Raw genomic sequence first — 15,321 nt, 5'->3', positions numbered from 1 at the left:
GCATCTCGATTCGCGGGGGAAGGCGTGGCACCAGGAGCCTGGTTCTTCGCCAAACTCACGCGCGTTGTCACAGATGCCGTAGCCGCCCTCGCTGCTGACGTGCTCGAGCGTGCCGCAGCCGCCTTCTCTCGTGAGCACCGTAACTCTCGCGTGTTGAACGAACCGATTATTTAGGGATTATGTAAAAAAAAGATTGTAATACCCTTCGATGATATGGTAGCTAAATATTAACGTTATTGTCGTAATTATAGAAATATCCAATCACATAGACGGTCAGATTAAATTTAAACTACCTCCTGTCTACATATAGTATATACCACCGTAAAAGGGCTCAAAGATTAGTAGCGTCTTTCCAGATGTAGAACGCATAATAAACTTAATAAAAAGCGTTTTCAAGCTCTCCACATCGTTGTGTGTCATGTTCATTTCAAGGAAAAATACTAGGGTGCAGTGGTACAAGGTTATTCCATATATACGAGTCAAAGGGTCCCAATATTGATCATTCCGGGTTCCCAAAACTAGAGAGGAAATCTGAAATGTTGATATCCGAGCTGCCACCTTCGCTCATGGCCTTTCTTGCCCTGTTGCTCCAGTCCAAAGCTTTCTTCCTGAACTCCTTGCGCATTTCCCCTTCCATCACCTCCCGCACGCGCCTCTCCACCTCCTCGCTCCTCACCACCCCTTTGGCGTCTGGCTGCACCCGCACACCGACGCACCACACATCTTGGATGTACTTGGCATTCGTTGTTTGGTCTGACCAATTCGGCATCGCTACCATGGGCACGCCGGCGCTAAGCGCCTCCACCGTCGAGTTCCAGCCACAATGCGTCATGAAGCAACCGATGGACGGGTGCGCTAGCACCTCCAGCTGTGGGCACCATGGCACGATGAGCCCCCTAGACTTAGCTTTGTCAGCGAAATTCTTAGGCAGCTTAGCGGTCTCCTTGGCTCTGACAACCCACAAGAAGGGCTTCCCGCTGCTATACAGGCCCTCGGCTATCTCGGCCATCTGCTCAGAGCCCAGGGAGGCCATGCTGCCAAAGGAGACGTACAAGACAGAGCCGGTGGGGTGGGTGTCAAGCCATGCCTTGCTTTCCGCCGCCATTGGGGTGTGGAGGTGGACGCCGTAGGATACGTCGTCCGGGAGGCGGTTGTCGAGGTACGCCGAGGGCACAGTTGGACCCACTGTCTTGGCACCCCACGTAGACGCCAAGTAGTCCGCTTCCTGTGTGAATGTATTGGAGAATGGCTCAATATATGCACACTGTCCAAACATATGTTAGCATGCATCCATGTCATTTTCAGTCGTGCATTTGAGCTCACTAACCTGCGGCTCCAAGTCATAGAACGAGTTGATGAGCACATGGTCCACGGTGTCCAACCCCAGGAACTGGTTCACCAACAACTCCCGGAAACACGGGGGGTAGTTCGTGTCAGCCAAGAACGTCGGCATGTCGGTCAGTTCGAGCTTGGACGGCAGCCCGGCCAGCTCCGGGAACTCCCCCGGCCGCAATGGCGGGGGCGGTATACGTCCGGCCCACGCGTGCGCGTACAGCGCGTCCACGGCGCACGTCTGCGTGAGGAACGCCGCACACGCCGCGCCGCGCCGCCTCGCCACGCCCTGCGCCCACGGCAGGAACGCGTCGTACACCACCACGTGCACCGGCCGGCCCCGCTCCGACTCCGACCGGAGGAGCTCGTCCAGCGTCTCGGACCCGGCACACTCGAGCCGCTCGAAGTAGGGGCCGCCTATTCCTCCTAACTCGTCGGGGCCGCCGTTGTCGCAGCCGTCGGAGAAGACGGCGACGTGGACCGAGCTTGGGGTCGGCTTGGTCGAGTTGACGACGAAACGGGTCGCCGCGAGGGTGCACCGGACGCCATTGCGGCCGGCGAGCCGCTTGCCGAACTGGAGCAACGGGTTGATGTGGCCCTGGACCGGGAACGGGAGGAGAAGGACGTGGATGCTTTGGTCGGAGCTCGCCATGCTCATATTAATGTAATAATATTATCAGAATTGCAATGTCGATGTTCTTAGGAATTGCGTGTGACTGTGTGAGTGCCTGTCTCTATATATAGACGTCCTTGCATGCTCTTCCGTGGCACAACCAAGCTGATGAAGCAAAACCCAAGTCGACAAGGGTGTGATGGTTTGTTTGTATGTCATGTTTTTTTATGGATCGTACGTATAGTTTGAGGAAAGCAGCTTGAGCGGATGTAAGACTCTGAAGAAAAAAAGAATTAGCTATTTATCTCTGTCTGTACAGGTTGAGCTGAGTTTCTGTTTGATTGATTGAATCTGAGAACATATAAATGGATGTAAGAATTAAGATTATGATTGATTGCTCGTATGAAGGTAATTTTGTAATATTGATAAGTAAATCTATTTATATAAATAAATGTAATAATCTATAGAGAGAAAGCTTCTCTTTCGAGATAGACTATGAGTACATTTACATCTGTTGAAACTAACTAAAATAATATATACAAATAACTAAATACAATTCTCGTTAAAATTACAAGAAGCCGCCAAACTAAAATCCCTGATTACGGATAATAATGACGCACAGTGTTTCGGCTAGAAATCAGTCTCTGGATCTGCCATCCACATTCAATTGACAAGTGCACGTGGGGTCATGCACCTTGTTACAACAATGACGCACAGTGTTTCTGCTGGAAATCAGTCCCTGGATCTACCCATCCACATTCAATTGACAGCTTCACGTGGGGTCATGCACCTTGTTACGGGCCCCAGCCAGAATAACGAACAGGTCACTTCTCGCTCCAGTCTCTCCTACCTGACAACTGCACGGGGGTCATTGCCCTCCTACCCGACAACTTCACGTGGGATCATGCACGGTGACTTTTCTTTATCTCCTGGTGCTTTCTCTTGCTCCCGGTGCTTCACTTAGCACCTCGCCTAACAAATTGCTCCAACGCATTGCACCACCACCAGTTTTTTTGCTAGAATTAAGAAAGCCCTATTAAACGATAGTTTTAAATTTTTAGTTTTCGAGTAAAATTTATCGAAGTGATTCTCTGAAATGAACTAAAAAGTTAGAAAGCTGAAAAAAACAGTTTCCTCTGATTCACTTTTCGTATAGAATCACTTCCTCTATATATTTTATTTTAGAGAATCATTTTCAGTCATAGAATCACTTCTTTCAAAAAAATCACTCTCTGTAGAGAATTTAAATCAGAAAAAACTCTAACAAATAGACCCTAACTCTCCTTCTAGCACCCTTAAGGAACACACGGTGGAGCTGCCCTCGGCACATCTCAACTATTGGGCAAGTTTAATTTTTAACCATAAACTCTCAAGTAATAAAATGAAAATTAAATGTTGTAGGACCAGCTTAATTCTTATTTATAATGCTGCCTCTAGTCACAAATGGCTACCATTTTAGACAACTGACGGTCTCTAAAAATACAATTCTGACCACTAGTTTCTACAATATATTATTTTATAAAACTAACTATAATTACAATATTGGATTTTTTTTTTGTCTCCAGAACACTAAAAGAGTGTGATTTGATATAAGAACACCTTTTAATTCGATTTCGCCCGTAGAACACTACGATTACGTGGTTCTGATTGTAAGACATATGGGGCAAAAGACCATTATGCCCAAAGCTTCATTCTGAAAAATTTCGCAAATCTGAGGAAAAAAATGCACGGATGAAGAATAGTGTATTACAATATTCTGCAAAGTTTTCAGGATGAATTATAATCTACGTATGGAGAAAATAATTTCAGAAGGTGTGGAGCTAAAGGCATAATGATCTTTTAGAAAAAAAAATTCATAAAATCACATTGTCCTACAGTCAAAATCAAACTAAACGATATCCTAGAGAACAAATCATACTCTTTTAGTGTCCTACAGACAAATATCTCTTATAATATTATGAAAGTAATTTTTGAGATAAATCTATATGAAAATTTTGAAGGTTTGACTAGAAGTATGTTAAAAAGGACAAATTATGAAAGTAATAACAGAAATGCAGGATAGCCCGCACAATTTGCGCAACTATGTTTATTTGGAAATTATAAAAGTGGAGAAGTTGGTGTAGTAATTATAAAACTGGGATGAACGACGCTGTGTTTTCTTCTCTGTTTTTGAGAGGATGAGTAACGATTTCTTGAACACCGGCCAGCACTTCCGCACCTGGACGCAATGCGTAACGTCGTCGACAACTCGACATGGTGAAGATGCTGATGACGCCATGACACGCATGTCACCACTTGCGCTCGACGAAGCTGCTACGTCATCGGTGACGATCGAGCGCGTGCTGTCCATGGAGGAGAGCCACAGAGCCAAGTGTGAATTCTCACGCCCCAGAGAAACGGCGCGGATGCCGTCTAGGTCACTGAGAAGTTGACAGACAGCACAGCTCGATCGACCTGGCATCTTCTTCAGTGTAGTTACAACTTTAGAAGAGATCTCGGCACATCTTGAAAGCGATTGCATTTACGAGAGGTTCTTCTCAATCTGAGTGATTAGTACCACCCACTTGATAGAGCTGCTTTTTTAATAAAGGAAACAAGTTCCGGTTTTTGCATCGGACAATGCATGCAGCCCAATTCATTATTACAACATTTCAAATTTATGAGCCCAAGCATAAAGATTATAAAACATTAAACACATAACTTATAATTATACAGTCATCTATTTTTGACGAAGATTTGCATTATCACTACTTTAAACAGTGACACGCCTTCAAGATATCCTCCCATTCTGATTCATTTTATAGCAACCTCCAGAAACACAACCAAAAAGTACCCTGAAAATTTCATGCATAATAGTCATAGCAATTTTTTATTAAAAACAATATCATTACTGTATAGTCAAATAGAACAAAAAATGACAGCCATGCCTACTAGGAGCGATCTATTAGTACCTATCATTGGTCTGAGTTAATATCTCATAATATGTCATATACTTATTGGTTTTTTTATTCCTAAGGCAACAATGATTATGTGCCAAATGGACCTAGCAAAATGACATAAAAAAATCAGATGATGAATGCTTTCGTTCTGATTGCAAAAACAACATTTGAGACTACCTTTCCAAATTTTTTCTAAGCTATCCTTAGTCAAAATAACACCTCTACATAAGTACCATAAGAAAACCTTGATCTTGAGTGGAAGCTTAAGCTTCTATAGACCCTTTGTTGTGGTGAAAATAGGTAGAGCTATCATTTGATTATATATAGAATGAATTGAAAATAAATCATTCTCATACAAACCCCATTTAAAGGTATCTCCTCCATTGCATAGTTGAAAATGTAACAATTTGAGCATCATATCATGCTAAGCCATTAGCTTGTCCCCAATAATAGGTCTACGGAAAGAGAGGTTTAGCGGTAAGGAATGTATAATTTCTGTCACTTTAGTTTGCTTTCTTCTAACCACATTATACAATGATGGATACTGTTCACTCAAAAGGAAAGATCCTAACCATATATCATTCCAGAATCTAATCTGGTATTCATCCTTAACTTGAAAAATCCTCTATCTAAATAACTCATGTTTTACTTTCATTAGACCAGACAAGAAGTGAGAATCTCTTGATTTGCCTTGTACCTGAGTGATAGATTTACCATCTAGATATTTATTACTAAGCATTTGTTGCTAGACTCATCCTCATTAAGCAATCTAAAAAAGTCAATTGTTGAGCTGGTCCAAAAGCTCCATCAAACAGACATCAAGTTATCATTGTTCACTAATACGGCCGGCCACGTTATCGGCCAAGTTGACCCTCGAGCGCCTCTCAGTTCGTTCGCCCCCATAAGGCCAGCCCTGATGATTACGCTCATCTTGCTCGTCACGTCGTAAGCTCATATCGCAGGATCCTCGCGGTTACATGGAGGATTCACGTGGGAGGAAGAAGCACACATAGGGCATGTTTGGTTTGTGCCTCTATTAGCTCTACCAAAATTTGGTTATGATGGAAACAGGGCATGATCAAAATTTTGTTAACGTAGGTGTTTGGTTGTAGGCGCCAGGGCCGTACTGCTAAATGTAGGGGCCCTGTGCCAAACTGGAATTGTGCCCTCTATATGAAAAGGAGCAAACTATTTTTATTGGATACAAACATAGTATCATTTACTTTCATTTGAAATAAATGTTTATCTCTAGATGTAAGAGGAATATTCGAGAAATACCCAAAAATGAAGTAACGTGCAGCCAGCAATTTGGTAGCCAACCATTAAATAATATTGGTACAATAATGCAGCCTAAAAATCAAGTTTTGTTCGGTTGTGGTCCGTGAAGAGTATATGTTCTACGCCATGCTATGTTGACTTGTTCTCCCATTAAATTGACAAAAAAAAAACCTTTAGTTTATGCTATTATTTTTACGTTGACATGTCCAACTGAACCGGTAAAAGAAACTTTAGTTGCATCGATCTTATATTTCTTTAGCTCTAATATCTAATAATGCGCTACTTAGACACTATTAATTAAAATTCTTATTGCATCTTTTGGCATTATTTAAAACATAGTTTGCTACTATATTTTGATATATAATTAAAATCTATTAGACACTTGACAATGACTGTTGTGTAATTGCCATATCACCGTATTTTAGGGTTGCTCAATATTTTTGGAGCATATCTCTATCTCTGGGAAGGGGATTCCTGAATGAATAGAAATTGACAGTAGGTATTTAGAATATCTCGTAAACAGGAAAGTTTATCTTCAAAATAGGAAGAAAGACTCTGACATACGACGCTCTTCCTATATATACGAAGTCTGGGAACCCTGTGGATGATAAGTCACACAAGCTACAAGACATTAGAAGCCTTTCACAGCTTGATCTTCTTTGACTACATACAGAGAAGCCGTCGACTAGATTAGATTTATCTAGGTTAGTCACACTCCCACTTTGTAACAATCAAAAATCAATATAAGATAAATAGGACGTATGGCTATTATCCTGAGGGAGGTTTGAATTTATATAAAAATCTCATGTGTATTCTTTTGATTCGTCTACTCAAAATATCCCCTATCTCTCCTACAAATTTATTAAATTGGCGGTGCATCAATCATCAATAACATTATTATTCAAGTGTTTAAGCAGGAATGCACTGGGCGGGGGTAGAGAGAGATTGTGCAGTTTTCAAGAAAAGCCTGCGAACGGCTGATTTGCTAAGTAATGGAGTGTGGACTTGATTAGTTTATACTAACTGTAGAGATTAACTTAGTATTACTGAGCTAAGCAGAAAATCGGGAGCCCTAAACCGATGGGGGCCTGTTCCGTCGCCCACCTCGAACATGCTGATCGACAGGCCTGGTTGTAGCCATGCCAATACCATCAAAAGTTTCTCAATTGTGTCTATGGTATGTAGGCTCCACATGATAATAATCTTTTTAGTGTATAAATATATTCAATATGAATCTTGATTTGGAGATTTAATTAAAAAAATGTGATGCATCAAACGGATAGTAAATCTGATACAGGGTTTAGAAGAAAAAAATCATTTGAAGCACACATAACCAATAGGCTCAAAAGTTAATGCAGTCAATCACATGCTACCACCTCACCCAGGACCCTCCGGTTGGCAGCCAATTTTTTTACGGAGGTTATGGGCGCCTCCCACTTTGCCTTTGTTTTGGCGCAAAGACAATAGGGATGTTAACAAAATTGGTTTGGCTAGTCAATTTTTTGGTGTCCAGCCAAACAACGGCCAAATATATTGGCATTACTATTTTTCTTGGTAGGGCTAGCATTAGCTCAAAACCAAACATGCAAATAGTCCCCATGGCCGGCAACGCAAGTGACCAAGTGTTGCTCGGTTGGACCAAACACCACCCCATCCATAAATCCCGATTTCACGGCAGAGCATACATCCAAAAATCCTAGAAAAATTCATGGTGACAAGGAGTAAATTTCCACCGTAGTGTTCAAAATTTCAGGTTCTAATATGATGTGTAGGTGGAGAACTGAAAAAGAGAAACGACATACTCGGGTGGTCGGTAAATGAAACACCACGACCACCCTGGTATCCCTAAAATTTTCAATTTGACAGCGCTACAGATTCGAAATAATCATGAAAAAAAATCATATAAACGATGCACGAAGATTCTAAGCATTGTGCAAAATTTCAAATTCCAAAACTACTTCTAGCGGGAGGAATAAAAATAAGAAATGTGTATAGGGATGGTCGTTAATTGAAATAACGACCACCCTGGCTCGCGCAGTGCGGTTGATCTCGTCCGCATAGTGGTTTTCTTATTCTCGCATTGAGGATTAATTAATTTTTTACTACTTTAGTCAATGTCACACTCTCAAAGACCACTCTCTTAAAATGATATACTAAAATACCACACAAGCCTACAGAACCTTGCTCATTTACCATTTTGAGATATTTTTCTCCACCACTTGGTAGATTTTCTTTTTTGCACCTGGTAACATGGAACTGAGGGAAAAGACATTTTTGCCGCTCGGTCCCTCGCGCTGGCACCTCAGTGCGGTTGGACTTGGTCGCGCCTCTCCCGTGCACAGTTCCTGTCCTCAGGCTCGCCGGAGCTGTTGTCCTCGGGCTCGCCCATGTGCGGTTCTCGCCGTTGCCGACCACCTAGACGCGACGGAGCTGCGCTGGGACTCCCAGTTGGCACGCGGCATGGTAGGACCCGAGGCGACGGCGTAGCAGGGAGTCGAGGATGAGGAGGCGACCGTAGAGGCGGGAGCTCGCGATGCGAGAGATGGCCGCCAGCGCCGGTCCAAGCCGTGGCCCTGTTCGTGGCATCAAGCTCGAGGCCGCCGACCCCCGCCTATTGAAACGGCCGAGCAGCAGTCGACGATGGCGAGTCCCGCCGACGATTCCTCCTCTTCCGCCACGTCTTCCTCATGTGCGTGCGAGTGGCAGCCTGCCGCTCCAGCCCTACCAGATCGGCCCCACCTCGCCGCTCGTTCGACGGCACCCGATGGTTGTCCACACGACGAACATCGTGATGCTCCCACCCAAGCTCTTCGGCGGCGCGCTGGACTAACCAGCTGTTGGATCAAGCCCTTTTAAACTCACGCTATTACTGGAACTCGACGCGAACACGAGGAAGAAGAAGGCAACTCAAAGCGAAGAACACGCAGGAGCTTGACAAAGCGCTGCTTACTTGCAAGCAAGCCTCTCTCTGTTTTTTTATTTTATTTTTACATGCATCTTCCAGAACTGAGTAGCTCCTTCTCTAGATTAGTCACCAGTCGAGTAACTTCTTTTTAGGCTGCTAGTCAGCACTACACAGTACATATTAATATATTACAGAAACTGTAACTCCTATGCTACAGAGTAACTCATACCAACTTCGTAACTTAAGCTTAGACTACCAGCTGAGCACAAAATCAACAACTAGATTACATCTAACACATCACCCCCTAATCTAGTTGTTTTTCTTTCACATCTCTTACTCCAAGTTTTTGACGCAGTTCAACAAACTTGGCACGGCTGAGTGCTTTGGTTAATAAATCAGCCAATTGATCCTCTGTTTTGATGTATTCCACTTCAATTCTTCCATCATCGACACATTCACGTATAAAATGATATCTAGTGTCAATATGTTTGCTCCTATCATGATAGACTGAATTTTTGCAGAGTGCAATCGCTGACTTATTGTCCATCAATAATTTGACACTCCTTGGTTCTTCTCTCTTTAGATCAGCCAATAAGCGACTTAACCATATTTCCTGACATGCAGCTGTTGTTGCAGCAATATATTCTGCTTCACAGGTTGAAAGTGCCACAATTCTTTGTTTTTATGACATCCTAGTAATTAGACTTGAACCAAGGAAGAAAACAACTCCTGTAATGCTTTTACGATCATTTATATCACCAGCAAAATCACTATCACTGTAACCCACAAGTTTGGCCTCCAATTCGCCATTTTTCTCATAACAACATCCAAAATTTAAAGTGCCTTTCACATACCTCAATATGTGCTTTACTACTGCTAGATGTTCAGTGGTTGGAGCCTCCATAAATCTGCTTGCAATGCCTACTGCATATGCAATATCCGGTCTTGTATTCACTAAATATCGCAAACTTCCAACTATTCTTCTATACTCAGTGGCATTTGTTGGTGATGCTTCACTTTTCTTGCTCAATTTCAGACGATTCTCCATGGGGGTATGACATGGATTACATTCTTTCATACCTGATTGCTCAAGGATTTTTGCTGCATAACTAGCCTGACATAAGGTGATCCTCTCCTTGGTTTGTTTTACCTCAATTCCTAAATAATAATCAGCAAGCCAAGATCATTCATACTAAAGAGTTTCTTCATCTAACTCTTAAATTCAGTAATATCATTAACACTTGATCTAGTAATGATCAAGTCATCAACATACACACCAACCAGCAAATCAAAATCACCTTTGACCTTTCTATATACAGCATGCTCAAGTGGACTTCTCTCAAAACCAAGTAATGTTAATGTCTTGTCCAACTTGTAATTTCATGCTTAGGAGCTTGTCGAAGCCCATAAAAAGCCTTTCTCAGCTTTAGCACCTTCTTCTCATGTTTGCTGTCAATAAACCCAGGTGGTTGTGACACAAACACTTCCTCACTTAACTCCCCATTGAGAAAAGTAGATTTAACATCCATATGATATACAGTACTTCCCAACCACTATGAGCTGCCATTGCAATTAGTAGCCTCACATTTTCAATTCTTGCAACCGGTGCAAATATTTCATCATAATCCACCCCCTGACGTTGAGCATATCCTTTAGCCACTAATCTGGCTTTATGCTTCACAATATTTCCTTGTGAATCTTTCTTCGATTTGAATACCCATTTCAACCCAATTGGTTTACACCCAGGTGGCAAATCAATAAGTTCCCATGTACTGTTTTCATGGATAGATTTCATCTCTTCCTCCATAGCTTCCTTCCAACATTTTTCTTTCATGGCTTCATCAAAAATTGCAGGTTCTTCTGACCCCACAAAATATAATTCATCAAAATCAAGTTCAACTTGAGAGGTTCTGTCAAGTACCTCTTGAAGAGGACGGAATCCTTGTGGCCCATGGGATTGAGGCGTTGTTGATGAAGATGATGTCTCACTAGCTGCTGAAGTAGCAGCATGCGGTGTGCTTGCTGTAGGACTTTCCTCATGTGAAGCAGTACTAATTGGTGTAATTGTCTGTGTTGCAGCACTAGATGACGGACTAGTTGACTCAAAGTGTGGCTCAACTCCTGTGTTCTCCAAAGGTATATCACCTGTAGGAAAGTTAGTTTCATAATGCACAGTAAAAGATTCTCCGATACCTTGTTCGTCATCACTTTGCACTGACTCTGTCTCTCATTGCCACTCTTTATCTTCTTCAAAAATTGCATCTCGAGTCACATGTAATTTATTTGCCTTGGGATCATATACTCTATAAGCTTTTGTTCCTGGCTCATAACCAAGAAACACCATTGGACAACTCCTGTCTTCAAGCTTTTTCAAATGAGGCTTTACCACCTTGACATGCACCAAACAACCAAATGTCCGGAGGTGGCGTATACTTGGCTTTCTGTGAAACCAGGCTTCAAATGGCGTCTTTCCTTCCAGGCTTTGTGTCATACCTCGATTAAGCAAATACACAGCAGTTGTTACAGCTTCTCCCCAAAACCTGTTGGGCATATGCTTGTTCTTAAGCATGCACCTTGCCATGGACATATGCAACACCATTTTGTCACTCTGCAACACCATTTTGTTGTGGTGAATATGGTGCAGTAAGGAATCTCTTGATTCCCTTTGCTTCATAATAGCTCTTGAACTCCTTTGACATAAATTCACCGCCTCTGTCAGTCCTCAAGCCTTTTAACTTGTGACCTGACTCAAGTTTATCCACTGCTTCAATCTTCTTAAATGCCATGAATGCCTCATCTTTGCTTTTTAGCAGCATAATCCATATGTAACGTGAATAATCATCTACCATTAATAGAAAATACTTCTTGCCTCCTGGAGTTGCTGGTGTAATCGGCCCACAAATATCAGCATGTACCAACTCTAATGGTTGTTTAACTCAGTAATGCATGTATTATGGAAATGGGATTCGATGTTGCTTGCCTGCCAAACATGCTTCACCCAGCTGCCCAACATGGTTGATAAATGGCAAACCTTCAACCATCTATGACTGAGACATCTCTCTAAGTGCTCGAAAATTCATATGACCATACCTTGCATGCCACAGCCACTCCTTCTCTTTGTATTTAGCCATAAGACAAACTGGTTGTGTGTGCTCAAGATTGAGCATGTACAGCCTGTTTTTTCCTCTCTTTACCTTTATAAGAAGCCTGCCGTCAGTATCATAAACCCTCAAGTAATCATCTCCAAGCACAGATTTGCAACCATTTTCCTCAAGTTGCCCCAAACTGATAATATTGCTCTGTAGTCGCGGTATATAGTAGACATCAGTGATGGCCTTGTGCTCCTTCTCAAGACTCTGAAACAGGACAATGCCACGTCCATGAATTTTCACCATCGACCCATCACCAATCTTCACAACACCTCCAACTGACGTATCCAGGTTCACAAATGCGTCACGGTTGCCGGTCATATGATTACTCGCACCGGTATCAAGATACCAAAGGTGTTTATCTCGGCTCTCTTCATCATAAAGCATTGGCATCACCTTCTCTTCATTAAGCAGTACACTCTGCATCACCTTTTCCAAAGGATATATTAGTTCACATGTCTCAGCAAGTAATAGTGCAGGTTCATTATCTTCCTTCTCCACTATAAGTGACTTCTCTTCTTTCTTTTTACCGCGACACTCCCATGAGAAGTGCCCGAAGTTTTGGCAATTATAGCAGCGCACTTTCTTCTTGTCGAATTTAGGCTTCTCCTCTATGGTCCGCTCACCATCGCTACGACCACGGCCTCGTCCACACCCACGACCCCTGTCACGGCCACGAAAACCTCCTCTTCTGGTGCCACTGCAAGATGCATCACTTCTGCTCTTCTCCTCCGTAGCTCTCCACTGAGCTCTTGTGAGCAATAGCTGCCCACCCTCACCTTCATCAGTGGTACGGAGGCGCTTTTCATGCACTTTAAGATGCCCAATCAGCTCCTCCACAGACATGGTTTTCAGATTAGCAAATTGCTCAATTGAACTAACAAGTTGAAAAACCCTGTTAGGAAGAGAACGCAGCATCCTTTTCATCACATAGCTATCTTCCAATTCATCTCCAAGCTCCCTGATTTTGCTGACAAGAGTGCCAACCTTGAGAGCAAAATCCTCCACGGTATCACTGCTCTTCATCTTCAGGCTGTCTAGCTCCTCACGAAGCGTCTGCACCCTTGCTTCTCGAACGCGATCAGCCCCAAGAAACATAGTTTTCAGAGCTGTCCAGACCTCCCTTGCACTCTCCTTCTTCGTGATAAGGAAGAGCACGTCTTTCGGAATGGCGCTGAAGATGGCTGCACGTGCCACCCTGTTTTTCTTCGCATCCATCGTCGCCTTAGAATCTTCGGGATCTACAACATCCCACAAATCATTTGCCTCCAACACGGCCTGCATCTTGATCGACCAAGCCAAAAAATTGCTTCGCGTCAACATGGGATACGAAATCCCACATGAGCTCTCCTTCGTAGCACCACTGCCTGATATATCTCTGGTCGCCGGCTGGTACTTGAGCTTCGAATGCCAATGATCACCTCTTCACCAGCCACACCCGGCTCTGATATCAGATGTTGGATCAAGCTCTTTTAAACTCACGCTATTACTGGAACTCGACGTGAACACGAGGAAGAAGAAGTCAACTCAAATTGAAGAACACGCATGAGCTTGGCAAAGCGCTGCTTACTTGCAAGCAAGCCTCTCTCTTTGTTTTCTTATTTTATTTTTACACGCACCTTCCAGAACTGAGTAGCTCCTTCTCTAGATTAGTCACCAGTCGAGTGACTTCTTTTTGGGCTGCTAGTCAGCACTACACAGTACATATTAATATATTACAGAGACTGTAACTCCTATGCTACAAAGTAACTCATACCAACTTCGTAACTTAAGCCTAGACTACCAGCTGAGCACAAAATCAACAACTAGATTACATCTAACACTAGCAACGTGCCAGCGGCAACCCCCACTCCTAAAGCCTCCGCATCGGCACACTCCCCGCCCATGCCCTCGGCTGAATCATCCGACATGGCACCTGCTGACGCGTCGGCGAGTGACGAGGCGGACACCAAGAAGAACAGCGCCACCGAAGTGCCGTCGAGATGGGGATTGGCCACCAAGAGAGATGAGGGAGAAATGAGAGAGAAGGGTAGAGTGGCTATTTCCTGTGATAATCCATGTTGGTAGGGGCCTAAAAAAGAAAATCATCAAGTGGCGAGAAAAATACCTCAAAGTGGCAAAATCGAGAGGGTGGTTTTTAAGAGTGTGCTATTGGCGAGTGTGGAAAAAAAAATCAGCCCCTCGCAACGTCTCGGTGACGGGCACGAGGAGCTACGGCGCCGAGATCCGGAAGGGGATCATGCGAGGGGAGATGGGAGGGAGCGCAACGAGATAAAGCAGATCAAGAACCCCACGCAGCGGCAATCCACTTCTACAAGAGTAGGGACAGCCTCTTAAGGCTGGGGAGCTCTCCGTCCTCTGTGACGTCGACCTGCTCATCCTCCTCTTCTCCCCCTCCGGCAAGCTCTACCACTACCTCTCCCCCACCGTCCCGCTCGTCAAGGAGCTCGTCGAGAGGTACGAGGCCGCAACACACACTAAAGTTTGGACAGATATACGGCAGGAGAGGCGCGCCGTGCTGGAGAACGTGGGCAGGATGTGCGAGCTGCGCTGGAGAAGGAGCTGAGGTTCATGACGGTGGCCCACGAGGAGCAGTACACGGTGCCATCGCTGGAGGTGCTGGAGCGCAACCTGGAGGCAGCCATGTACAAGGTGCGCTGCGAGAAGAACCGCAAGATTGGGGCGAGATCAACTACCTCGAGAACATTATCAAGGGAAGGCAAGAGGAGCGGTACGGATTGTGCGACAAGCTTGCTCATGCTCAGACCATGAATGATGTGGAAGGCGGATCCACCTTCAAAGAATCCAAGAGAGGATGGATTGGCAAGCACACCAATCGAGAGTGGATCGTGATCTCTATTTATAGCAGCAGGATTACAAGGTGGTCGTTGAAGATCCGATATACATGCGCACGTTCACGCACGACGCAGACACCGCGCTTGCCCTGAGACACGGTCGCCACTAACAAACTCAACACACGCGCCCACTACCGACCTGACCGTGACACGCTACAGGAAACGAAAACGAGTACAACACTGAGTACAACACATCTTCTAACACACCTAGCTAAGCAATGGCTTGGACCTCAAACTTGGGTTCAAGTAG

At 44.1% G+C, this 15,321-nt stretch overlaps 1 protein-coding gene and 1 pseudogene across 1 annotated transcript; one reads left to right on the top strand and one right to left on the bottom strand.

The window, feature by feature from the left end:
- Window positions 1-399: 399 nt before the first annotated feature.
- Window positions 400-2,027, bottom strand: LOC133901861 (UDP-glucosyltransferase UGT13248-like). The gene is made up of 2 exons (XM_062343397.1): window positions 1,328-2,027; window positions 400-1,225 (listed from the first exon to the last, which is right to left on the bottom strand). The coding sequence occupies exons 1-2, from the start codon at window positions 1,988-1,990 to the stop codon at window positions 500-502; spliced, it is 1,389 nt and encodes a 462-aa protein (XP_062199381.1). The 5' UTR covers window positions 1,991-2,027; the 3' UTR covers window positions 400-499.
- A 12,073-nt stretch (window positions 2,028-14,100) lies between these two features.
- Window positions 14,101-15,321, top strand: LOC133902330 (MADS-box transcription factor 32-like; annotated as a pseudogene).

Source organism: Phragmites australis, chromosome 20, assembly GCF_958298935.1.
Source record: "Phragmites australis chromosome 20, lpPhrAust1.1, whole genome shotgun sequence".
In the NCBI taxonomy this organism is placed as follows: domain Eukaryota; kingdom Viridiplantae; phylum Streptophyta; class Magnoliopsida; order Poales; family Poaceae; genus Phragmites; species Phragmites australis.
The sequence above is the reverse complement of the archived record's forward strand: the minus strand, read 5'-3'. Positions and strand labels throughout refer to the sequence as shown.